This window comes from Antechinus flavipes, chromosome 3 (assembly GCF_016432865.1).
Source record: "Antechinus flavipes isolate AdamAnt ecotype Samford, QLD, Australia chromosome 3, AdamAnt_v2, whole genome shotgun sequence".
Taxonomy (NCBI): Eukaryota; Metazoa; Chordata; class Mammalia; order Dasyuromorphia; family Dasyuridae; genus Antechinus; species Antechinus flavipes.
In genome coordinates this window covers 2,187,466-2,213,379 of record NC_067400.1, presented here as the reverse complement: position 1 = coordinate 2,213,379, position 25,914 = coordinate 2,187,466, and the positions used below count along the sequence as shown (strand labels likewise).

At 55.2% G+C, this 25,914-nt stretch overlaps 1 protein-coding gene across 1 annotated transcript; it reads right to left on the bottom strand.

Moving 5' to 3' along the window:
- Positions 1 to 226: 226 nt before the first annotated feature.
- On the bottom strand, positions 227 to 25,545 carry LOC127558293 (very long-chain specific acyl-CoA dehydrogenase, mitochondrial-like). Its single transcript, XM_051991586.1, has 20 exons — positions 25,465 to 25,545; positions 25,212 to 25,314; positions 22,983 to 23,037; positions 22,013 to 22,085; positions 21,860 to 21,924; positions 21,175 to 21,309; positions 20,596 to 20,740; positions 19,400 to 19,529; positions 17,638 to 17,763; positions 16,599 to 16,797; positions 14,311 to 14,415; positions 10,018 to 10,104; positions 9,228 to 9,290; positions 7,617 to 7,718; positions 6,849 to 6,946; positions 6,286 to 6,358; positions 5,169 to 5,241; positions 4,306 to 4,378; positions 1,476 to 1,551; positions 227 to 475 (listed from the first exon to the last, which is right to left on the bottom strand). Exons 2-20 carry the CDS (start codon positions 25,289 to 25,291, stop codon positions 338 to 340), a joined length of 1,896 nt encoding a protein of 631 aa, XP_051847546.1. The 5' UTR covers positions 25,292 to 25,314; positions 25,465 to 25,545; the 3' UTR covers positions 227 to 337.
- Between the last annotated feature and the right edge of the window lie 369 nt (positions 25,546 to 25,914).

Genomic DNA, 25,914 nt, shown 5'->3' with positions numbered 1-25,914 from the left:
TCAGGGCTATCTTTTGTTTTTGAAATTCAGCTCCGAGTCAAATTCTGATGTTCACAAAGGAAACCCTGTTTAGGGGGAAATCGTTTTCAGCTCTTCCAAGGCATTTCTCAGCACCCACCACAGGGCTTTCCAATGTGAGGGGTTGGTTGAGCCAGAACATGCAGAAAGCCCAAGATTCAAGCACAGCAGTCCACATTTTGAGCTTCAATTTCTAACAGCCAATGGGTTAAGTAAGAAACTATAATTTTATTATTTTTCTAGTTTCTCTATAAATAAACCACTCTTTGGGGGTGAGGGCCAGGCTCTCCTGATGCTTTCCAGGAGATGAACCCTTTTTTCAGAAGCCCATAGGGCGAGAATATACGACTCCTCCATTTCTCACAACTTCATTCGAGATAGACCTCATGTTCTTGTAGTAGTTGTTCCAACTTGAGGCTTTCACTGCCTTAAGATTCCATCGAACACGTTCGAAGGCCTAAAGGACAGAAAGAGACCCCCCACACACACTCCATCCTCTCAGCAAACGGCATCTGAACTGGTTACATGACCAGCTAATTAAGCCACTATAAACAAGGGTCTACACACACGTACCCACTTCTGCTTGGGAAGGTACTCCGCTCAAAATTTAAATCCCTCCTGGTAGAGCACTCTGACCTGGTTCAGAGCGGTTTATAAAAAAAACTACCCAACTTGTCCCCAACCAACATTTCCAGCCCCTCTGCACATGACCCCCATCCCAGGACTTAGCCAAACTGTCTGCTCCCCACAAAGCCCAGGGCATCTCCACCCCTCCCCCCACTCTGTGTGGCCAAATCCCTGCAAGCCATGTGTCTACTTGGAAAGCCACAAGTGTGCACCCTCTAATGCATTGCACTTTCCCGTATTTTGTTAAGCATTCCCCCAACTGCTCAGAGTGCTCTTTCATGGCTCAGACACTGCCATTTTGATTCTCCCTCTGCCCCTCATTTCCTCCTAAGTTACTTTGTATTTCCTCCTTTCAAGTTACTTTATATTTCTTCTAAGTTACTTTGTATTGCCTCCGAAGTTAATTGTATTTCTTCCTTCTAAGTTACTTTGTATTTCCTCCTTTCAAGTTACTTTGTATTTCTTCCTTCTAAGTTACTTTGTATTTCCTCCTAAGTTACTTATATTTCCTCCTTCCAAGTTACTTTGTATTTGGTTCTCTTGAAGTCTATTTACATTCATCTATACTTTTATATGTCACATTGTTTCCTGTGATTGGATGGAAGCCTTTTGAGACAGGGACCTCCTTTTTGTCACTGTTCCCTTAGTACCATAGCACCCAGGAGGGACCTCAGAAGTGCTCCCAGAGGAGCTGCATCCCTCCCATCTGAAGCCTGCTCTTTGGAACCATGGGAGCCTAGGTTATTTTGCAGAGGAGCCTGAAGCCCATCCCATGAAGGGAGAGACAAAAGGACAGTGGATGGGATTGGGGTAAGAGAACCCCTCCCTACCGTATAGCACCAGGTCTCACACAGCAGCTTCTCGTGGATGGCCGAAGGGAGGTTGTGGTTCAATGAATGGGTTGCCCTGGAAGGAACAGAGAGACCGAGATCTAGTTAGGAGAGTTGGTTCTGCACCTCGATGCTCCACTCTCTGGGCCTCCCCTGGGCTTTTTCACACAGGCCCCGGAGTCCCCTTGGCTAGCCTGCTGAGCTGCCTCAGGCTTCCCTCCAGGAGCCGGGACAGCCCAGTGTCCCTTGCCGACCACCACGACCCATCAAAGTGAGCGTCAGCCCAGCCTGACAGGGAGCTGCTTTTCCGTCTTGAGTGTGGATGGAAGAAAGGTCGGTTGAAGGGAGCAAATTAACCAGTTTGCAAAAGTCAAGTTTTTCGACAGAGCCTGTGCTGCTCGTGTTGTTCTCATGGAGAAGATGGAGAGGGATAGGCCGGAGAATGGAACAATTACATGGAGGCAGCGCTGGTCGTCATGGATGATCCTATGATGTGGAACCCCTCCTCGGAGCCAGGATATCCTTGAATATTTTCACTGAAGCTCCGACTCTGCTCATTAATTCTCATGTGTTAGCACAAGCCATACGCAAGCTGTTTGGAAGCACAAATTCGAGTCTTCCATAATTGCATCTCTGACTCCTAAAGCTCAAGCTGACTTAGTATGACAGGGTTCCATAACAGAAGGTGGGATACCAGTCAACAACTCAGGAGAGACATAGAGGAGGAAGCTCCCATCGATTCAGTGGACCCATTCCCCTCAGTGGTGGCAAAATTCAGGCCTGCGATCACTAACGTGCCTTCCATGACTATGGCAGATAAATATGGCACAGCAATAAATGAACCAAAGACAGCTCAGTCCTGGCCAGGAGTGAGACGAAGTTCTCAGATGAATAAGATGGATAAAAAAGCACCCCAGTGCTTTCTGGGTACAAAGAGAGACCTTGAGTTCACATTCTAGCAGGAGGAAACAGACGGTGCTGGAGGCTGGGAGTTTGGTCCTGAGACAGTGAGCTCGGTCTTTGCCCCCCCCCTTCCAAAAGCAGCTAATGTGACAATGGTTCTTAGAGCGAGAGTTTCTGGGGGCAGTTTGGGTCCTCCTCTTCCCGCCTACCGTACATATTGTCTACATCCTCCCCAAAGCCCCTTAGGGATGATCTACCCAACCTCCCTTGAGGTTCTCCCAGTTCATTTAGTGCTCAGAAACTTCTCCTCTACATCATTCATTCTGCTGGTCAGAATACCTCAGAAAATTCTAAATCCCACTAGGGAAATTATTGTGTGTGTGTGTGTGTGTGTGTGTGTGTGTGTGTATGTGTGTCAGATTTCCAGTGACAGGAGTCAGGTTTTCAGATAAAAATGGTGCAGCTGCTTCTGCCTCATATGCCATCAATGGTCCAGAGCCTGTTCAAACTGAAAGATGGTGACTGAGGGCCCCGGCAGGCTCTGCCGCTCCCATTGCAGGGATGGTTTGTTCTGGGAAGGATCCCAAAGCTCCCTCCTGGTGATTTCCACCCATTGCTTCTGCTGCTCCTTTTCCACGTGACTGCTCTTCCGATTCTGGAAGAAAGTCCCTGCTAGGGTCCCGTCCAGGCTAGCTGCTGTCCCTTCCTTCAACTGATGCTCAGAGATCGAAGGTCCCCAGGCAGCCGCTCTCCTCAAGATCCCCTCTGGTTTTCCACTGGCTCCCTCCCTTTGGGGCCAGAACGTGGCCCTCCCAGGTTGGCGGCGGCTGCGGCATTTTTTGTCCTGGCGGATTCTGGATCATCGGATTCCTCTTTTTGCTGATGAATGGTGCTGTCGGGCCACGTTCTCCACCTCTGACTTGTGGGCCCAGCACAGCGTTTCTACATGTCCCTCCTTAGCATCCGGTTTGATTCAGGCCCTGGCCTGGCAACATCTCAGAGTCCTGACTTCTGTAAAGCAAAGGGGCTCTGAGCACTGGGGGCTCTGAGCATCGGGGGGCTCTAGAATTGGGTTGTCCCAGAGTTCTTGTCTTTGACAGAAACGAGGTTATTCTGATCCCCAATCCAGGCCCTCCGCCTCTCTCCTGGACAATAGCACCAGCCTCTCCCTACTCCCAGCCTCCTAAAGCCCAGCTGTGACAGGTCATCCTCCTGGGATGGTGCCCCCCCCATTTCCTCCAGGATGAACACTGGCCCTGTGCTCTGGCCTCTTTCTGGCTGGTGCCCTCACACTCCCAGCTGCTTTCTGGGTGCAGCGTCCCATCTCCCACCTCCATGTGCTTGCCTCGGTGGGGCTCCGTGCCTGTGCCACCCTCCCTCCCCATCCCCACTCCTCACAAGCTTCTGCCCGGCTGCCCTTGCCACAAAGCCCCTGTCTGGCCCGACAGGACTTCCCATTTAGTGTGGTCGCAGGTGCTCCCCTGAAGCCCAGGCTCCCGAGCTGCAGGTCCCGGGCCTGAAGCCATGGCCCAGAGGGGAGAGGTCATGGCAGGAAGGGTCTGTCAACGTGCAGGGCCGTGATCACAGCCCAGCTGGCAGGGCGGGGCCCTCGGCTCCCGGGGGCCCCCAGCCCTAAGCCTGCTGCGGCTGCCCCCCAAAGAAGGAATCTGTGAAAAACACTCAGCAAAAAGGGATAATGAGGGGAACCCCAGAACTCCTCCTGCTCACCCCTTCCACGCTCTCACACGTGTGTGCAGTCTGTGTGTGTGCAGAGGCAGGGAGAAGCAGCAGCGTGCACATGTTGCATGTGAGAGGTACACGCATGTGCTCCCAGGTACACATGTGTCTGCTCATGAACATATATGTGCACACGAGGGGTCCCCCCAGCGGATGCTCAGGGGCTGATCTCTGCCCCCCTGCCCAGTACCTGGAAAGCACGACTCCCATGGAGTAGATGTCGATGGCGGTGTCCGCTATTCTCTTCAGGTGAAACTGCTGGTCTGGAACGGAACAAAAAGGGCTTCAGTGGGTTGCTGAGGGAAAAGTGGGCCCAGCCCCCACCTCTCCCTCTTTTCTCTTCCCTCCCTTTATCCCTCTTCCTTCTCTGCTCCCTCTTCTTCTTGCCTCCTCCCTCTTCTCCCTCTCCATCTCTTCCTCTCTCCTCCTCTCCTTATTCTCTTCTCCCTTTCTCTCCCTCTTCTCCCCTCGTCTTTTCCTCCTTCCTCTCTCCCTCCCTTCCTCCCTCTTCTCCCCTTGTTCTCTTCTCCCCTTCCCTCTCCCCCTTCTTCCTCTCTTTTCACTCCTTGTTCTCTTCTCCCTTTCCACCTCTCCTTCTCTCCTCCCCTCCTTATTCTCTTCTCCTCTCTCCCTCTTCTCCCCCCTTGTTTTCTTCTCCCTCTTCTTCTCTCTCTCCCTCCCTCCCTCTTCTCCCCTTTTTCTTTTCTCCCTCTTCCCCTCCTTCTCCCCTCCTTTTCCTTTACTGCCTCTCCCTCTCTTCCTCCCTTTTCTTCCTTCATTTCCTCCCTCCCCCCTCCTCCTCCCACTTCCCCACTTTCCTCTTCTTTTCCTCTCCACCCCTGCAGGTTTGAAAAGCAGGGAAGGGCCCCACTGGAGCCCTGGCACCCAAAGGGGATGCAGAGAAGGGCAGCAAATATTTTATGAAGTCGACATAAAGATTATTTTCCTCTTTTTGCTTCAGAAATGGTTTTCCTGAAGTTTCAAGATTCCAGAGCCCAGGCGGGCCCCGGAACAAGGATTAGAAATGCAGGGGGCAAACTCGAGGGGACGTACGGATGATATCGGTGCCAAATTTTAAAAGCAGGTGTTCCACAACCTCGGAGAGCAGGTCCACACATTTTGTCACCTGTACGGGAGGAAAAGGAAGAAAGTGGGTGGGCCGGGACACTGCTCTATGATGACTGCTGCCGAGGGGCGGCTTTCTCCCAGGACCAACAGGGACTAATTGGGGAAGAGCTTGGCATTTATCGTGGCTCGAGCACCATCCACCTTGGCTTTCCCCATAGGGACCATCAAGTCCTCCAGGCCCCTGAACAGCTCAGCCTCCTGGAACACTCTGGTACCCTCTTCAGCCCTATTAGAGGGTGACTGGCCACTTTTGTCTTCCTGAGACATTGTCCGCCCTGGCATCCTAGGGGCACCATCCTATTGGCTCTCCTGGGACCCCTGCCCACCTTCCCAGACAGCTCCTACTCAGTAAATTCCGGTTCCCTACACAATCCATGATGAGAATCCAGAGACTTTGATGGCCCATGGCACCACCCACCCTCCCCTTGGCTTCCCAGTGAACTCAGGGCAGCGCCAAAGGGCAAGACTTTATGGCTCATTTGCCCAGGTCTGTCTTTGTGCTCCACATATCACAGGAACCCAAGAGCAGAGAGGTCCTGCTCACTTAAACACGGTAAAATGCACAGAGTGTGGTAGAAACCAAGGAATGGCCACCGGATCTCAGGAAACGCTGAATGAGCCTTGGGTGGGAGCCTCGTGACCCTGGATAAGTGATCCGGCCCTGAGGGGTCACTGAGGCAACACTCTCCGGCCTGGCCCAGCTCTCTCCTCCTCTGAGGAACTCCTGCCAAGCCCCCAGGGACGGCCTCTAAAATGTGAATGTAGATGTTGAAGAGAATGGATTGGAGAAGAGCCAAATAAGAGGACCGTGTTTTAGAGGGGATGGCCCTGTCTCTCTACACCCCCCCCTCCATCTGCGGAAAGTTTAGAAGGGCTCAGGGGACGACTTTGCTTTTCCATTCATGATAGATTCGGGGGCAGGAAAGGGGGATGCAGCTGAGGTAGCCTCTGGTCAGCAGGGGAGTCCCCCGGGCTTTCCTAGTCTGTGTGGAAAGGTCCTAATCTTGTTCAGAAGCTTCCTCGTGGTGAAAGAAAACTTTACCAGGCTCGCGGTGTCTACCAGGTGCCCACTGACCACGTCGTCCAGAGAAATGCCCGTTGGTATCCCTATGATGCTGGAAGAAATGAACAAGAGTTAAATCAGCTGGGACGGGCTCTTGTCACAGGTCATCCAAATAAGTTAAGACTGGCTCTGAAGCTTCTCAGGAGCAGCTCCTGAGCTCAAGGAGCTTGAGTAACATTTCCTGTCCTATAGAACATAAGTTAAGAGGCCTAATGCCCTTCCTAAGCAGAGACAGGCCATTTTCTCTCATTTCTGCCCTCAGCTGGCAGGGTCTAACATGTGGGCTCTGATCCCTGAAAGCCTGAGGGGGGGCTCCTTGCCCTTCCCTGCCAGACTCAGATGCCAGGAGTGTGGGAGTGGGGTGAGGGACAGCAGCAAAACAATACCAGCTCTGCCAGGCAACCAGTGCCAACCCTGCCAGGCAACCAGTGCCAACCCTGCCAGGCAACCAGTGCCAATCCTGCCAGGCAACCAGTGCCATCTCCACCAGGCAACCAGTGCCAGCCCTGCCAGGCAACCAGTGCCAGCCCCTCCAGGCTCACCGCTTTGCTCTGAGGCCAAGTTCAGTGAAAAGGATGGCAGTGTTGTTCAACGGGTCTTCCAAGGTGTGCTGAAGCTCCTGCAGTTGGGCCCCTGCGTGCTAATAGATGTAACGAAAACAGGGCAGGAGATCAAACTCTCTGAATGCAGCCTCCGGCCATTTTCCCTGCCCTGTACTGGCTCACAGTGGGGCCTACAGGTGCCCCTGATAAAGGTGCCCCCTGATAGGGGCTTTGGGGCAGACATTTTCAGCAGATTCACTTGGACACTCTACGAAGGGCTGGGGTTCCTCAGGATTCAGCCCAAAGCTGGCACACAGTAGGTGCTTCATCCATGCTGCTGGGTTAAGTGAATGGCTGATAATGATCCTTTTGTGTTTCTATAGAAGCGGAGCTGGAGCAGCTCTAGGAGCTGTCTGTGCCCATGGCATGTGACAGGCCCAGGGATTACAAGCCCAGGGGGTCCAGGGGCCCCGCTGGGGAGAGCAGGCTGTGCCCTGGCACCTCCCAGCAGCCCCGAGGAATGGCAGGCTCTGGCCCTAGGGCTGTGATCTCCCGCTAGTGACGCTGAGCTGCTCATTGACCTCAGGGCATAAGAACGGGCTCCAGAACCCGCCCTGATCTGGTGGGGAGCTGGGAGGAGGGACATTCCCCGCCAGGAGCTTTGCAGGAGAGGGGGAGGGGTGTTCACCCCAAGAGCTTTTCAGGGAGGGGCGTTCACCTCAAGGGTTTTGCACCCAGATAAAAGGGGCAGACCAAGAGCCCAGTTACCTGCAGGCCTGCCAAAGCTACGAAGATCCGGAGGATGTCATTGGTACCCTCAAGAATACGGAAGATCCGCAGATCCCTCATGATCCGCTCTAATCCGGCTTTCTGAGGGAAGAAAGAGCGTCTGGGAGAAGCGCCCTGCCTGGCCGAGCCCCCTCTGCTCCCAGGGTCCTGGGGGAGCCAACATGGGGCTAGCCGAGCCGGGGAGACGCATATGGGGGGGGGGGCCTTCCCTGGGCTGGACCTCGTTCCCCCTTGCCTGAGCACTGGCTGTTCCCTCAGCAGCCTGCTGCCGCGGGGGCGGAGGGAGGGGGGAAGGGGTAGTGGAGGAGGGCGCCTCTTTTTGCCCTTCCCCACTGGATGGCGTTTATGGATCCTGCCGGGTCTCTGGGCACTGGCTCCCTCCCCTCCCCGAGGCTCATGGCCCCGTTTCCCAGTTCCCGTGCTCCAGGAAGCAGTAGCAGGATCCCGGGGGAGGCTGGGAGGCTGATCTGGGCAGCGAGCTTCAGGCCGGGAGCCCGGCAGTCCCTTCCCTGCTCCCCGAGGCTCTGGCCTCTCCTCAAACCAGCTGGGACAGAGCTTCCCAGGGTGCCGGGCTGGGGGCCGAAGAGCTTACTGGCTCGGGGCAGGGCCTTACTTCTGCCTTGGGAGCTCCCCCTTCCCAAGGATCCCCAGGTTTGCTTCCTTTGGGCCTTCTCTGCTTCCCAGCAGACCCCGATTCTCTCTCACCCAGACATGGGGTATCTGGGCCCCAACCTGGTCCCTTGTTGGAAGCTTGAGCCCCCTCCCCCATCTGCGTGGCTCCCAGCCCGGGCAGCCTCCCTCCATCCCTGGGGCAGCCTCCCTCCATCCTAAGCCTGCTGGGAAGCTCTGAGGAGTCTCAATTATTTGTATTTATTATCCCTGTGTCTCCTAGCTATAGGGGCTTCAGAGACCCTCAAGTTTGATCCAGGAACAAGTCATCCCTCCATAACTGCCACCAGGGACCCTCTGGAAGCAGCAAGGGGGAGCCCCCAAAGCAGCCTGATCCCCTTTCCTAGGGCTGTCATTGGGAGAGTTTTCTTTTATGGCTTCTTTACAACTCCCCCTCCTGGGTCTGCCCTTGGGGGGCAAGCAGGACAAAGCCAGGATGCGCCTGCTCCCCTGAGCCTGCTCTGCTCGGGTCTGGAGGTCTCCAGCTTCCCAGCCCAGCCCCCCTGGGCCCTCAGCACTCTGTCCCCAGCGCCACCCTTGGAGGGGGCTCACCTTGAAGGCTCCATGATGTCACCTTGTGCACACGGCACACTAGCAAGCCTATACCCCCTAACAGGAGTGTGTCTGACGCTTGTCTTGTGAGAGCTGGTGAGCGGAGATGGACAGCGGATTGAAATGTGGCTCTGTGGGCGTGTGTGTGTGTGTGTGTGTGTGTGTGCTGTGTCTGTGCATGAGTGTGTGCACAAGTGTGTGCACTAGTGTATACAAGTGTGTATGGGTGTGCACATGGGTACTGTGCACACAAGTGTGTAAATGAGTGCACACAAATATGTGCATGTGTGTGCACGAGTGAGTGAATGGCAGACCAAGGGAAGCCTGCTCCAAGGCCATGGGCTCTGCTGGCGCGCTTCCGAGCTTTACCTTCATGTAGCCGATTCCTCCGAGGATCTGAATGCATTCATCAGTCACTTCCCAGGCAGCCTCCTTGGCAAAACCAGAAATCAGATTGCCGTCAGGGTCCCCACGGCAGCTAAGGTGGCAGGAAGCCCCAGCCCTGCACCCCGGAGCTCCATCCCGTGACACTAAGCAGCCCCGACTCTCTTCCAGCCCAGCCCCTTTAGAAAAAAGGCGCTGGCCGGGCCCCCCACCATCCATGCTGTCTGGATGGGGGTGGGAGGGGCCTCACCCCTCAGTCTATAGACCAAGACAGAGGGGCAGTCAGCCCTTAAACACCAGGTGGGCACCCGAGAAGGCTGCCATCCCCAAGCCTGGGCCAGCTGGTCCAACCCTCTCATCTTTTGACAAAGAACATGAGGGAGGAGGAAATGAAATTATTTGCTCGAGGTCATACAGGCAGAGGCAGATCCAGGATTGGAACTCAGGTCCCCGGACTTCCTGGAAATCCAGCTGCCCTTGTGAGAGATTAAGAGCTTTCCCTTGAGTAAGGGATCCCCTCCTCTCAGCCTCCCTTCAACCCATTGGCCTGAGATGTTGCAACAAGGTGCTTTTCCTGGGTCTCCCCCGGCAGCCCAGATCAGCCCGACGGGAGCTCCCTCCCAGGCCCCGGGTCTGTGGCCGCTCTGGCTTGGACGCTCCCTAAGGAGCTGGGCCACGCCCACCCTTCAGTGGACAGTGGGGGCCCCTCGTGGCTCCCACGACCCCCACAGAGCTGGAGGCGCAGCACGGTGACATCACAAGCAGACGTACTCACAGAAGCAAAAATCTTGCTGATGGCCGCTTCCAGATGGAACTCGGAGACGTCCATGTCCATGTTCCCGCTGATCATGTAGGCCATTGACTGCAGGAGGAGAGAGCGTCCGCCTCAGCATGTCGCCAAGGGGCCGCCTGGCGGATGGCCGAGCAGTGCCAGCCCCTGTGAGCTGGGTGGGCGCTCGGGGCAGCGGTCCGGCCCAAACCGAAGGAAAATCCTCCTGTTCACAATGCCTTCTCCCAGGGGAGGGGGTGTAGGGTAGGGGAGAAAGAGAAGCCCTCAACCTCGGGAGGGAGGCTCCTCCTCTTGTAGGGAGGCGTCCCTTCTCTGGAGCCCAAGTCTGCCTATCCGTGTCTCCCCTGAAGCTGGGGCCAAGCAGGACAAGGCACCCCTCCTTCACAGGACGTCCTGCATCTACAGGAGCGTGTCCCCAGGGCTTTACTTCTCCCAGAGTATGACATCTGTGGGAAGTTCTGGGACAAGACTCGAGGAACTTTTTAAAAAGAGAAAAACATGGAGGACGCACAAATAGAAAGCCAGTATTCCCCATCTGCTTTCCAAGGTGAGAAATGAAATATGTAAAAGTATTGGATGAACATGATGTGTAATCAATTCGTTTTTTAAATTTTATATTCAGTTCCAAATTCTCTTTCCTTGAGGAACTTTTTTAAAAAGGGGTTTGATGACATTAAAGAGAAAAAAAATGGAGAATCACATAAGTAGAAAGCCAGTGATTCTCCATCTGATTTCCAAGGTGAGGAAATGAAATATAAAATAGTATTTGATGAACATGATATGTAATCAATTCATTTTTAAAATTTTATATTCAGTTCCAAATTGTTTCCTCAACTTCCCTGTGAAGAAAGAAAAACAGAATCCACTAAACCATAGTCATATACAACTCTCACATTAGCCATTTTCCCCCAAAAAGACAGAGAAAAAAAAAAAGGAGAAAGAAAAGAAAAAAGAGCCTGTGATTTAATTGGCAGCAAGTCCATCATTTCTTTATAATTTCAGTTATTTCAACTTAAAATCAATTAAGGAAGGGGGGATGAGAAGGAAAGGGAAAAAGAGAGAGACAGAGACATGGGAAAGGGAGATAAGGAGATAGAAGACAGAGACAGAGAGAGAGAGACAGAGACAGAGAGAGACAGAGATAGAGAGACAGAGAGAGACAGAGACAGAGAGTTGGTTGGGAAAAGGGAGAGATAAAAAGTAGAGCCATAAAGAGAAACACATAAAGCAAAGAGGGGAAGCAGAGGTAGATGTAGCCAGAAGAGGCGCTCCCAGAAGACCGGGCACCAGGACCCCCCACATGCCTCAGAAGGTTTGGAGGGCACAGAGCATCTCCACAAAGGAAAATGAGAGCAGAGCCACCTACGGAGGCTTCTGAGCAATTGTTTCTCTCGGCATCCTCCTAGCTTCTCGCTGCTCCTATTTGATGGAGCCCCAGCCCGGTGACCTCAGTCTTGGCTGCTGAGATCTGCTGTATATCTCAGGTGGGCAGGCCGAGCAGGGCAGAGCCCTTGCTGCCACGCCCCTTGGCAACATGTCCGGGGGCTGCCATCCCTGCCGGACGACTAGGCTTGCAGTGACCCCAATCTCCCCACATCATCGCTCAATCAGAAAGCCGGTAAGGGTTAAAGGGGACTGTACCATTTACGGGCAGCTAGTTCTTGGAAAGCCCCGACAGCTGCAAATCCTAACTCGTTGGAAGGAGTTGCAGATCAGCCTTTCCTGACCAGATGTGAATTGGGAGTGAAATAAGGGGAGGCAGGGGGAAGAGGAGGCTAGAGCACCTGCCCCTCAGTCTCCTCACATCCTTATGCAATCTGTTCTGTGGCCAGGATCAGGGCCCCAGCAGCCATGGCTCCCTTGGCAGGTCAAGAGCCGCTTCCTTTGTTTCCTGATGGGCGCGTTACTGCCAGGTGGCGTGCCAGGGGGAGGAAGGCAAGGGAGTGATGGCAGAATGTGGAGCCGGAGGGGGCGCTTCGGGGGCCTCTGAGGCCATTCCTGGGCGGGCAGTCCTTCAGATATGGCCGTCCTGTACCTGGGAGTCTTTCTTCCTCGGCTGGCCATCAATCCCAGGCCCTTCACTGCTACAGGGCACACGCTTCGAGCCCTTCCCCATTGTAACCGCCGCCTCCTCTGGGCATTTTTAGCTTAGCAACATCCTCCCTAACCATAGGGCCTAGAACTTGCTGTTGGGGTCTGACTCTCAAGGGCTAGTAGGATGGTCACCTCCATGGTCTGGGCAGCTCAGTCCCTCTGAAGGCGGCTCGGGATTGACTTTTCTTTCGGGGCCACCACATGGCCCGCTGACTCATCCTAAGTTGGCAGGCCATTCAGACATCCAGATCTTCTTCCGTTGAACTGCAGTTAAGTCAGCTCCACTATCTTGTCTCCAGAAATGAATTTCTTGAGCTGAAGAATAAGACCTTACATCACTTCTTATTAAGTTTAATGTTATTTTTTCCAAGATAATTGGGGTTAAGTGACTTGCCCAGGATCACCCAGCTGTTAAGTGTCTGAGGTCACATTCGAACTCAGCTCCTCTTGACTTCAGGGCTGGTGCTCTATCCACTGCGCCCCCTAGCTGTTGCCAGTTCTTATCTCTGTCCCATTAACCCAGATGTTGGAGACCTTTGGGACCCTGTCATCCATGCTGCTGACCGCCCTCTGTGTTAGGTACGCTCTTTTTGCCTGTGTCCAAGTCGTTAATAGACATTAAAGCCCCAAGAGACCCGAGGCACTCTTCTTCAGACTGTGGTGTTCATTTTTCTTCTTTAAAATGTATAAGATGATGGTTCTCTCTGGGGGAGAGGTGCAGATTTCTCGGGGAGGTTTTCTTGGACATTCTCCGAATGTCTCCAAATCCAAAGGTTTTGTCCTTCAGCCTCTGCCTCTGCTTTCTTCAGCCTCCAGCCAGCTCCACTCTTCATGTAATTCTGGTGAAATCTTTCTAAGAGCCTCTGTCTGTTTCTTTTATACGAGAGAGAGGAATTGTGGGATATGAGAGAGAGGGATTATGGGTTTTCTCCCATAGTGCTCTCTGGCCCTAAGAGCTTCAAGGGAGGTGTGAATTCACAAAGTTACAAAGTTAACTTTGTGAATCTCTCATACTTGTGAACTCCAATGAGTAAAGGTGTGAACACAAGCATTGTATCAATTAGTTCTACTTAGTACCTTGTTTCAGGTTCTGGCCCAAAACATCTTCTTGTAAGAGCAGATCAATAATCTATCAACTCTAATGCGTTAGCAGTTTGTAAAGATTCCAACATCAGACCATTCCTAAGCTGCTAGCAGGGCAGCATGCTCCGCCTGGTCACCCGCCCATGTGGCTCCATCTAGCCCCCCAATGGCATGAGAAATGGAGCGGGCTCCGGGAGAATCGGGGTGAGCTCTGGCTGCCACATGACTCAGGAAAGCAGCGGTATCTGTTCTGGGGGAGCCAGCCCCATTCTCTGTGATGGCAGCTTCCTTTCTGGGAGTTCAGGAACCATCTCTTTAAGAACAGGTTCTAGAATTCTGGATCAGACCCGGGTCGGCAGGTTCTAGTGTCTTCCTTCTTTTGAAAATTGGGGCGCCCTTCACCCTTTCCCCTCCTTTGAAGTCCTTTAGAAGTTGCTGAGTGAGCTTGGGCACGTCGCCGGCAGGTCCTTCTGCTCTGGTCTCCTTCTCTCCCCAGACTGGGTTCTTCCGGTGTGTTCTCTTCTCTCCCTTCCCCCCTTCCTCCCCGCCACCCTCTCTGCACAATCTCTACCAAAAGACCCCCACACGCTTCAGGCCCCCCCTTAATGTTGCCTCCTCCACGAAACTGCTCTGAACTCCTGTGCCCCCCTTGGGCATCCTCCTTCTGGTTTGGGTTGGTCACCTGTGTCCCCGCCTCATTGCCCCATCTCCAGAGAGAGTTCTGGGAGGTCAGGGAGGGTTTCTCAGCACCAAGGACAGAGCCTCATAGGCACGTAACGGACTAAGGAGATATGAACAGCTGGGCTGGAGTGCGGCGGCTGCTCCCCTCCCGCCCCCTCCCTGCCGACCCCGGCCCCTCCTCTGCCGGCTCCCCGGCCCCTGACCACGCCCCGGCCCCTGACCACGCCCCGGCCCCTCCCCTTTATGGGCGCTTTTACAGCACCACAGGTTCCCCCTGAAAGCGGGCGCGTCTCCTGGCTCCGTCTCCCCAGCACTGGGCACAGCAGGTGCTCAATGAGCCCTCCTTCGGGCGCCCCGACCTTCTGGGGATCGTTCTTACAAAAGCAGCGCTTCTCGGGGCGGCTCAGCCCCGGCTCCTACCTCGGTGACGTAGTGGCGCATGGCCATGCGGGCCAGCTTCTCCTGGATGATCCCATAGTTGCAGATGTGGTTCCCGAACTGCTTCCGGTTTGCAGCGTAATCCGCCTGCAGGAGGAGAGCGAGCGGGGGGGGGGAGGGGGGAGCGATGAGGACCCGGCCCGCAGCGCGTGGCGGGAAGTGAGGGGCCCGGCGCCCCCGTATCCCAGAGGGCCCTCGTTTATGGGGGGCCGTTACCCCGGAGGAGAGCCTGGGGGCAGGGACCAGCCATCCCCGGCCAGTGGGGACCTGGGGGAGCGGCTCTGAGGAGGAGGCTCGGTGCCCAGGGAAATGCGGAGTGACCGTCCCCCTCATGGAGGACGTGCCCCGGCTCAGCCGCTAAGTGGCTCCACAGGGGCCGGGTCTAGGGCAGTGGCCGCTGGGCAGGGCACCTCCAAAGGGCGGGGGCGCCCTGTTCCACCTCAGCACCTCGGACAGAGTCTCGGTCCCCATTGGGGTCTCTGGGCTTCGCCACGGGGGTGCATGGTCACGATGCTTTCCCTGGCTCGCTGTACCCTGAGCTAACGGCAGGCGGGGCTGCATTTGCACTCAGAAGCGGGTTCGCGCTGTGGCGCTCCCTAACTCCCACAGTAGAGTCACCCACACACTCTTTGACTGAATGACCATCCCTTCAGTCTTTTGAACAATGTCCACCACCCCAAGGGAACAGGCTGGGAGTTGGGGAACCTGGGTTGGAGACCCAGAACTGCCAGCAGCGCGCTGGGCCACTTTGCCAAATGCCTTTCCTTCCCTGGGTATGGGGGGGGGTGCTGGGTGACTGAGCCCCCCCCCCAGGTGTAAGGCTCACACCAGAAGGATCCAGTTCTGAACCACTGGCGGTCCTAAGCAGCACCCCCCCCCCAACGCTAACCCCAACCCTAACCCTAATGGCCATCCTCCCTGTCCATGGTCCTGCCCAGACCCTGAGCATCCTTGCTCATTTGGTCCAATGGTGGAGACCCATTCCTGACGCCCGGCACTTGGTTCCCGGCCCCTGTAGAGCTGGGCTGGCAAGGACCACCTTCACTTTGAGGTGGAAGGAAGTCAGGCCTAGGGGACAAAGCCGCAGTGACGGCTCGTGAGGGGTAGTACCCGAAGGGGCTGGCTACAGAGCCGGGGGGACAAGGGATGTGGCTGGGATCAGAGGCTGCCCCTCGTCCGCAGGGACGGAATTGGGCTGGCGGCTTCTCCGCCTCCCGCGCCGTGCTGCCTTGAGGAGCGCTAAGTGGAGGTTGTGAAGAGTGAGGGGAAGGGAGGGACAGAGCACCTTCCACCTCCATGTCTGCGAGCTCCGAGCAGCAGACGAGTGATCGGCAATGGAGCGGACCACCGGCCCCTGCAGCTTTGACAATCTGTGGTTTAGAGGGGCCCGTCGAGGTCATCAAGTCCAATCCCTTCAGGATGAGAAACTGAGGTTCACGGGGTGGGAGGAGGAACGAAGGGTGTTCCAAGGCAGCAAGCAGCAGTGACAGCCCCACCCACCCCGGGAACTCACAGAATCACAGGGTTCAACTTGGGAGGGATCTTGGATGCCCCCAGTCCAATGCCCAGTGGGAAGGAACCCCATCTCTAATATACCCAACAAAAAGCTCTCCAGCCTCTCCTGGAAGACTCCAGAGACAGGGAGCTCACCACTTCCTCAGACCTCCCATTGCCCTCTGGGGCAGATCTCATGGAAAGATTTCCCCCACAGTCACCCTAAATCCATCTCTTGCAGCTTTCCAACATGGCTCCTGGTCCTCAGAGGCCAAGCAGGAAGACTTCAGTCCCTTTTCTGTGCAGCAGCTCCTCAGAGACATGGGAACAGCTACTGTGCCCCCAGTGTTCTCTTCTCCAGGCTAAACACCCCCACTTCCTTCGGTGGATCCTTCAATGACATGAACTCAGGGCCCCTCCCTTTCTGGACCTGCTGTGGTTGTGCTCTGGGTCAGAATGCCCCATGAACAGGAGTGGTGAGCAATCCCCCAACGCCACGTGACTCAGGGATCTGCCTTCACGCCCAGTTCTATTAGCCGTCAGAAGGGATCTAAGGAAAGGAGCAGATGGTTGAGGGGCACCTCCAGCTCCATTTTCTCTTCTGTAAAGTACAGGAATAAGCGTAGGGACTTCTGAGACTCCTCCTGGTGCTGCCTTCCCTGACCCACAAGTCACGCCAAGTGGCCCAATTCCCCCTGACAGAGACGCACTTCTACCCCCCCCCCCCAGTGCCTGACCTAGTGGGCATTTGGATCCCGGTGGGCCCAGCGGCTCACCGCTTTGATGATCACCCTGCGCATGGTGCCGGCCAGGGCAGAGACCGTTCCGAAGCGGCCATTGTTCAGAATGTTCATGGCGACCTTGAAGCCATTCCCAAAGCCCCCCAGCACATTTTCAGCAGGCACTCTCACGTTTTTGAAGTGGACCGCCGTGGTGTTGGAGGCTTTGATACCCATCTTTTTCTCTGGTGGACCACTGAGGAATAAGCAAGCACACATGTCCCCCAAGCTGACACGTTGCTCCCCTCCCCACATTTGCTGCAGACCCATCAAGCCCAGAAACTGCTTTTCCTAGGACCTCTGTCCTCACTCGCCCATAATTCCCCGGAATGTTCCTCCCTACTCTTTGGGAACACGTGGCACAAAGTGGAGACGGGAATTCTGTCGCTAGCTGAACAAGAGCCGAGAGCCCACGATTCCAAGCCCAGGGTTGACTTCTCCATGGTCAAATGATCCTGTCTCGCAGTCTGCACCCATCCAGTAATTCCTGAGTTTTCCAGGCCCTGCCCACTGTTTGTGTTGGACCCAGGGCCTTGCAGGCTGCCAACTGGGAAAGCCTTGGGTCTGAGTGACCCGTGAATTCTCTACCAGTAGCTAACAAAGGCCTTGGAGTCTGAGCCAGTTCGGAACTCTGCGCCTCTTTTGTCCCCATGGCAGATGAAGCTCCCCTCAGCATTTCTGTGAGGCTCTCCCCTTGGTGTGATCTCCACCCCAATCCCCTTCCCCCAGCATGCCCAAGGAAGGACGGAGAAGACGGGGATGTGGAAGTGGATTTTTGAGGGGCTCCTGTGGGATGTGGCTGTTACTGTCAACACTGTAATTTCAGGGAGAATAAAGTGATTTTCTCTCTCTCCAATGGACTAAAGACTTTCATCTCAACCTTCATGGAAAAGCGAAACCTCCCAAATCTTGTTCCCCCCCCCCAATATCACTGCCCTGTCCCGCCGGTGTCCACATCTCTAAAAGGGGTCAAAGTGAGTCCGAGCAGACAACAGCCACCGAGGGAAGGCCGCCGTCAGGAGACAGAATGTCCTACCTGGTCACACCCTCAAATTCTTTTTCTACAATGAAGGCTGAAATTTTCCCATGCACTTCTCCCGTGGTCACATCCTTCACTTTTGTCTTGGCGAATACCGTAAAGACATCTGCTATCCCGCCATTGCTTGGAGGCAAGAACATCACTGCAGTCAGCCTTATGTCATCCATCTCCTCCTCTTCCTCCTCCTCCTCCTCCTCTTCCTCCTCCTCCTCCTCCTCTTCCCCCTTATTTTTCCCCTTTCTTCCTCCTCCCTTTCCTCTTTCCTCTCTTTCTCTTCCTCCTTCTTTTCCTTTCTCTTCCCCTTTCTTCTTCCTCCCTTTGCTCTTTCCTCTTTCTCCTTCTCCTCCTCCTCCTCCCCATTTTCATCCTCACCCTCCTTTCTCATGTACCCCATTCTTAGATTAATATCTAAAGCACCCAAAATACTGTTTTTCCTACCTTTTAAGCCCATCCATATCAATGTTTTCCCAGCCAAAGAGGCTTAATCCCAAATAGAAACTTCCCAACATGATCTGAGACTGCTTTTTGCCCCCCCCCTTCCCCTGCCAATGTGCTCATGAGAGGGACTGGTCTCATGGTAAAGAAGCCAGGGACAAGGCTGGCAACAACAACGGGCCAAGACAATTCCCAACTGCTGATGACTGAAGGCAGAAACTGTTTTTTGGGGAAATTGTGAATTGGAAGGTAGAGTCACAGAGGAAGGAGGTGGAACAGGCAGGGACATTTTAGAGGAAGTCTGGGCAAAGGGGGGGACAGCTCAGAGCGGCCCTGGAGAAATAGGATCAGGCAGGAGGCCCTCAGGCTCTGAACGGGCCTCGGGGTTAGACGCCTTCTGCCCTGGGAGCCCTTTCCTGAGCCTCGGCTCCCAATCACTGCATTTGCAGAAATCCCCCGCCAAGGCTAGCGGGTGCCTCCTTTTCTTTTTTTCTTTTCTTTTTCAATTTTACCAAAGCTTTTTATTTCCCGAATGTATGCGGTGCATGGGTAATTTTTCAGCACTGACCCTTGCAAAACTTTGTTCCAAATTTTCTCCTCCTTCCCTCCACTCCCTCCCCTAGATGGGCCTCCTTTTCAAAATGCAAATACTGCTAGGAGGAATCATCGGCCTCCGTCCCTTCTAAAATCATCCACACCATGAGGATGGGTGCTTTGATGAGGGGATCTAAAGGAGGAAAAAAAGATAAGCAATCCTGGGGGCCAGAATGATCACGGGGAAAGGTGTTGTACCATTGTAGGGGCTTGGGACAACATGAAGGGTCCCCTGGAGGTGGGGGAGGGAATAAGCATTTATTAAGGGCTTACATGCCAGGCACTGCACCAAGTACCTTACAGATATTATTCTGCTTGACCCCCGAAATTCTGCAAAGATGGCAGCTATCATTCCCATTTTGTAAATGAGTAAACTGAGGCAAGCAGAAGTGATTTGCCCAGAGACATGAAGCTAGTAGGTATCTGGTAGCCAAATCTGAACTCAGTTCTTCCTGATTTCTACCCCCTGTGCTGGGAGTTCAGAGAAGAGCAGGAAGGAGGGTTCCAGAGCAGTTACAGGCCAGCTGAGACACCCAGGCTCTGATTTGGGGGAGCCCCTTCTGCCCCTGGCCTTGAGGCCCGTGGACTCCATGGTGTCCGGGTGCCCTGCCTTGCCCAGCGCTCTGAGCCGGGGAAGCCCCCCTCTCTGCCCTGGAGAGCCTCCCTGCTCGGAGGGAAAGCAGAGCTGAGCCCCCGGCCACCTGCCAGCCGGCCCCGCAAAGGAGCTCACCTGATCCACGCTTTTCGGCCATTCAGAACATAGAATTTCCCACACTGGCTGGCCTCGGCCATGGTCTGGATGGAGGCGACGTCAGAGCCGCAGCTTGGCTCCGTCAAGCAGAACGCGGCCAGAGATTTTCCTTTCCACGGGAATAAGAGGATCAGGAATCCGCCCGCAGGTACAAAGCTTCCCCTCCCGGGGACTGGCCCAGTGGAGGGGCCCACGGGTGCTTCCTCTCTGCCCTCCAACGCCCTGGTCTTCTGGTCTCTTAGGATAAATTTGTGTCTCTGCAGCCGTGGCCCCCAAGTGTTAGGGATCCCCGCTTTGGGGTCCCCGGCATGAAAAATCCCAGGGACACCTGGGCGAGCTGGCTCCTGACTTTGGGGGCTCTGGAGTCGGCCTTCCCTTGGCAAGAGGCCCACGGCCCATCTCTGGCTGAGGGTGAAGATCAGCCCTTGATCCATTTGGGGTTCGGGCCTGGCCTCAGACCCACAGAGAGAGTCCAGCCTCTTCCTGTGGCTAAGGATGGAGTGGGAAGAGCCAGCCCGAGGGCAGGAGTCCAAGGCTGGGCCGCTGGGGACAGGCCCGGAGCAGGGATGGCCAGCAGCATGGCCAGCACTGGGGCCGCTCAGATGGGTGGACTAGGGTGTTCCTGCTTTTCCCTACTCTGCTTTCTCGCGGCCCATCCCCCTCGCACTTGGATATTTGGCGGGCGGATTCCCGAGGGCGGGCCCCAGAGCAGGCCTTGCGTTTATCCCTTCATTCCTCCATCTGTCCCCCTTCCCAGGCTTTGCATCCGCGCATTCACTCGGGGAGCTTTTCCATGTAGGAAGCTCGGGAAGTGCTGGGAAGCATCGGAGCCGTCCCTGCCCTCAGGGAGCCTTCCTCTAGCTGGGGAGGCAGGACTTGGGCACATGAAAAGTTGAGGAAAACGCGAAGCTGCTTGGGCTGGGAGGCTGGCTTTCTGTGGCTCAGATGGGGGGAAGAGGGAGGGTGGAGAGGACTGGACCCTGCAGGAAGGAGGGGATGAGGGTCCCAGGTGAAAAGGTAAAGGCCCCAAGGAAGAGTCGGGGAGATCAGGCACTGGGGAAAACTTAGAGCTTGTCGGCAAGCAACCCAAGGGAGGGCTGGGAAGCTCGGCTGGGCTCGGAGCGCAGAGGAGCCCGGGGGAAGGGGCTGCTGGGACGGGGACAGAAGCTCCTCACCAGAGGCCAGGTCGGGCAGGTATTTCTCTTTCTGACGCTTGTCTCCAAACAGCAGGATCCCCTTAAAGCCGCTGGACTGATGGGCCCCGAGGGTGACGCCCACGGCGAGGTCGTGCCAGCCCAGAATCTCCACCATCCGAGCAAACTGCCAGACAGGAATAGGGATCTCTGGGGGATGGTGGCGGGGAGACCCCTCAACCTCCCGGGAGGCAAGACTGAGGGAGGGAAGGGAGGCGGAACCTTTGCACCTCTGCCAAAAGGGGCTCTCACCGGTTGAAGGGGAAGCGAGAAGGGAAGGGACCAAAGAGAAGCTTGGCTTAGAGAGGGGTCCCTTTTTCTCTTTTGGCCTCAGTTTCCTCATCCAGAAATGGGAACATTGGACCAGATGCCCCTGAGCTCCTGCAAGCTCACAATCTGGGACTCTCAGATTGCCACCCTCCAAACCAGTGGACCCCGGAGCCTGAGCCTTAGCCCAGGAGGAGTTCTAAGCCTGGAGCCTCCATGCCCCCTTCCCCTCCCCCCCACCTCACTTCAGAGCCCCCCTGCTCTGGTCCCACCCCTCTCTCCCTCCGTCCACACCTGGGTGTTGGTCAGGCCGCTGCCCCCTAGCTTTTCTGGCACCTGTAACCCAAAAGTTTTCAGCTCCTTGAGCCCTTGGAACGTTTTCGACTGGATTTTTTCATTGTCGTCATTCCACGTCGCGTCATTAACTTCCTTCAAAGACATAATTTGACGTAGTCGGTGAGAATGACACACCCATGGGCTCTGTGACCGGGAAGGCTCTTGGACCTCCCTCAGCTCTCTAAGCTCATCTGGGGAATGGGGCGAGTGTCTGGGGGGAGTCACGTGGTCCCACAGGAACCATCTTTGCCCGCTCCTGCCTCCCTCCCCCGCTTTCTCAGCTCACCCAGAATTAAGAGAATGTGGATTTAAGTGACTTGTCAAAGCTGGAGCACAAGGAGTTGCTTTATCGTGGCTCATCCGGGGGATTAAGATTGCATTGGGTTTGCGTTTCCTCCTCTGTGTCACAGCTCCCTTGTCTTGGATGCCTTTCAGGCAGGAAAGCGGCTCTGCCCTGGGACTCACCCCCTTTCCTCTACCTTACATCTGTCCCAGCAGACCCGGCGTCCCCCACTGCTCCTGGTCAAGCAGAGCACCTTGGACAGCGCCTCTGGCTCACTGGGACCCTCCCAGCCCCCCTGGTCTCCTTCCCTGGGACAGAGAGCTGGGAGTGCGGGGCTGCGCCCAGGCGGTCGCCACCCACCTCAAAGAAGCGGCAGCAGGGCTCATACAGCTCCTTCAGGAACAAGGTCTGTTCCTCACTGAGAACTAGGGGAGAAGAGAGAGACCTTAAGGCCCCCCTGGTCTCGAGGGTCCTGCCCCGGGGGCTATTTGGCCGAGGGACGCTGCTTCCTACCTGAGGGGAAGGGGAACACGTTGTCCACGACCATTTTCCCCTTGAAAATGTTTGCCACAAAGGAAGTCGATTCCTGAGGGATCGGAGGTGGGGGGGGGGATGAGCATGGAAAGAGGGAGGGAGGGAGGAAAGAGAGGATGTTTAAACGCTTACAGGGAGAGGCTGAGAGTGCTCCAGTACCTCCATTCCCCAGGCCCGAACCCCCTCCATCCCCCGCTGGCACACAGGCCCAGCCAAAAGCAGCAAGATTTTCACCTGCGGCAAAAACAGGTCAGGAAGCCCTGGGCTTGACCCCTTAGTTATTGGGGGGGGGCAGCAGAGATTGCCCAAGTGGAACAAGGGAGGCCAGAGAACTTCGGCAAGCCCCTGGTGACTCACTCTGTCCTGCTTTCAGTGACTCCTGAGTTAACAGAGACCCCAGGGCTAAGGGGGGTCCCACCCAGGAGACTTCCAAGCCAAGCCTCATGGTGCTCCATCTTTCTGAAGGTTCCCTTGGAACACCATCACTTAGGGATCCCAGCAAGAAAGGGGCCGGGGCTGCAGGCTCCTCACCTTGCTCCCAGCTCAAGAAGCTAGAGAAGCATCTGTCAATCACTCAGCGGGACCCCCCACTCCCCAGCCCCGGGTCATTGTCCTTCCTTTCTCAAGGAGTTCATTCCCTTGCCTGCTGTCTTCCTTCCACCCCCTCCCCTGTGTTCTTCCTTAGACATTTCAGTGTTCATTAGGAAGTTTCCGGGAGCGCCCTTGCCTCCAAGGTACCAGTCGGAGCTGGCACCCCGAAGCCGCGTGGCCTGTTGGCTAGAGGACCAGCCTAGGAGATGGGGGGGGGGGGCCGAGCCGTCCCTGACCCCCGTTGGCCGTGTGGTCTGGAGCAAGCCCCTTTTAAATGGAGCCCAACTCAACCTCCACATGGAAGATGGGATTATCAACACAGACTCACTGGTTCCACAGCAGAGGGCTGCAAACTCACCTTCATCTTGGAAAAATCGGTCTTGTGTGTTGTGGAATGAAAAGGAGAAAGTCGTCTGTGGGAGAAAAGCACGAAAGTCGATTTAGGGGAAGCGGGAATGGGCGCTCCCAAGGGACAAGACTCCAGTGTCCTTCCCAGAGCAACAGCCCCGGCGCCCCGAACCCGGACGTTCACAGCCGGACGGACCTCAGGGGGCATCTCATTCGGCTCGGGTCATAAGAAATCAGACCATTGGTCCACTGGCATGAACTGATGCTGAGTGAGTAGAACCAGGAGAAGATCCAGAAACAACAAGATCATGTGATGATCAACTCTGAAGGATGCAGATCTTTTCAGCAACGAGATGATTGAAGCCAATTCCAACAGATTTGGGATGGAGAGAGTCATGTGCACCCAGAGAGGACTGTGGGAACTGAGTGTGGCTTACAGCCTGGTAGTTCCACCTTTTTTTGTTATTTCCTTGTGTTTATTTTTCTTGTTTTTTCCCTTTTTGATCTGATTTTTTTTTAGCAGTGCGATAAATGTGGAAATATTTTTGGAAGAATTGCATGTATTTAATCTATGTTGGGTTACTTGCTGTGTAGGGGAAGGGGAAGAGAAAAATTTGGAATACGGTTTTGCAAAGATGAATATTGAAAACTATCTTTGCGTACATTTTGAAAAATAAAAAGCTACTATTAAAAAAAGAAAAGAAAGAAACTGGACCATCTTCCCCAAATGGGGACCTAGATACTTTTTGGATATCTGCACTGAGAAAAGCAGCCCATTCTCATCACTAAAGGCCCAACTCTGGCCAAAGAATCACAGAATTGAGCCTTGAAAAGACCTCAGATCCTTCAATCGGGGAGTTCTAATCCTGGGGTCCATGTCATGAAACTGTGCGTCAGTTCTGGTCGGAGAGCCCACGAATTGGGGTAGGAAATGGAATTTTTGTTTTCATTCTTCTTTGCTTTCCTTTGTGATCCTCCATTTTATTTCATGCATTTTAAAACATCATTCTGAGAAGGAAGAGGTCCGAAGGCCATGCAGCCTGAAAGCCCAAGGGACACCATCCTGTGGGACCAGGCGGTGGGAGCCGGCGAGGTTTGCCTGGCACAGCAGGTGGTGGCAGAGGTAGCAGCACTCGGGGCTGGCTGACGGGCTCCGGGGCTGCCCCAGGGATTTCCCCCTGGGAAATTGAGGCCCCTCCTTGTGGGCATCAGAGGGAATCTGACCAGAAGCCATGTTTTCCCCTGATCTCGGGACCCAGGAGCCCGAAGAGGCAAATCCCAGGAAGAAGGCCGGCCCGTGGAGATGCCAGAGGAAAGGCCCCACCCCCTCCCCCCCAGCTGTGAGGAGCACCCTCGGGGGCAGGGCCAGGCTCACTTCTGCCGGGCTGGGGAGGGACCAGGGCCAATCCAGCCAAGCCCAGGGCTCCAAGGACCCTGCTATCAGCCAGCAAATGGCCGGGGCAGTGAGTGGGAAGGTGCTGCCCTGGGCTAGCCCTCTGGAGGCAACCCCCGGTTTCTGAAATAAGACCCCAGGCCCAATAAAAGGAAGCTCACTGGTGTTGGAGAGCTCCGTAATCGGCATGATGTTGGAATCTTTACAAACTGCTCACTCATTAGAGTTGATAGATTATTGATCTGATCTTACAAGAAGATGTTTTAGGCCAGAACCTGAAACAAGGTACTAAGTAGAACTAAATGATACAATGCTTGTGTTCACACCTTTACTCATTCAAAACATCTTCTTGTAAGATCAGATCAATAATCTATCAACTCTGATGAGTTAGCAGTTTGTAAAGATTCCAACAGCACAAGATGGGGAAGGATGGCCCCAAGATTGAGGGTTGCAGTGAACCACAAGGCAGCCCGCTGAAGTTGGGCTCAAAGGCTTCCTCTTCCCCTGTCCCTGGTGCTGATCTGGCCGCCTTTGGAGGCCAGGATTCCAGGGAGGGACTCCCGGGAGGCGGGAGGGCTCCTCTTCAGGACTCCCAGAAGGCAGAGGGCCCTTCTTCAGAACTCCCCGGATGGGGGAGGAAGGGAAGAAGGAAGGGAGGGCGGGCTCAGCACAAGCCTGGGCACCCCGAGCTGTGGCTGAGACTGCCTCTGGAGCTGGGGGGAGTCCCAGACCCTTCTGCCTCTTGACCTCCAGGGCCTCCCAGAGAGCACTGGGCAAAGGGCAGAGGAGCCCCCAGACACCACTATCTACCCCCCAGGCCAGGCTGCTCCCAGGAAGCGGCTCTACCTGAGATGAGGATTTCTGGGCTCCGCCAGGAGACGCCGCCACAGAGCCAAAGTAGCCCGACTCCCTAGGGTGCTCCCCATCGTCTCTGGGACCCGGAGAGCGTCTACAACAAAACAAAGGATCCAGCCTCAGCCCAGGCCGGGCCCCTCCCAGCCCTCCAGAATGAAGGGTCCCCATTATCCTGTGGGGCCCCTAAGGGAGGGGGCTCTCATTTCAGGCTGGCAAGTATCTGGTCCCAGGGAGAGGGAAGTACCTTCTCTGAAAGTGAACACTGGCCTGGAGGTCAATCCTGGGCGAATGGCAGCTTCTCCTTTCCCACTGGCGCTGGGAGACAGCCCCGGGCCATTGTGAGGTCACAGGCTTGGGGTTCTCCCTGGGGCTCCATGTACTTCCTGGACCAGCACACAGGCTTGGGGGCTCCATTCCATATACTTCCTGCGCCAGGACTCAGGCTTGGGGTTCCCTGTGTTTCCTGGGTCAGATCACAGGCTTGGGGTTCTCCCTGGGGCTCCCTGTGCTTCCTGGGCCAGGACCTTGAGGTTGCTGAGGTAGGGATGGCTGGGTTTTGGGGCATCCGAACCCTGGTAAGTGAAGCGGCGGGGAGAGTGAGTCTCCCAACCCCTCGTGGGGGACCCCTGGCAGCTCCTGCTCTGAAGGTGAAGCTAGTCCACGCTCAGTGACATAAGGTGAGGCTACCCGTGAA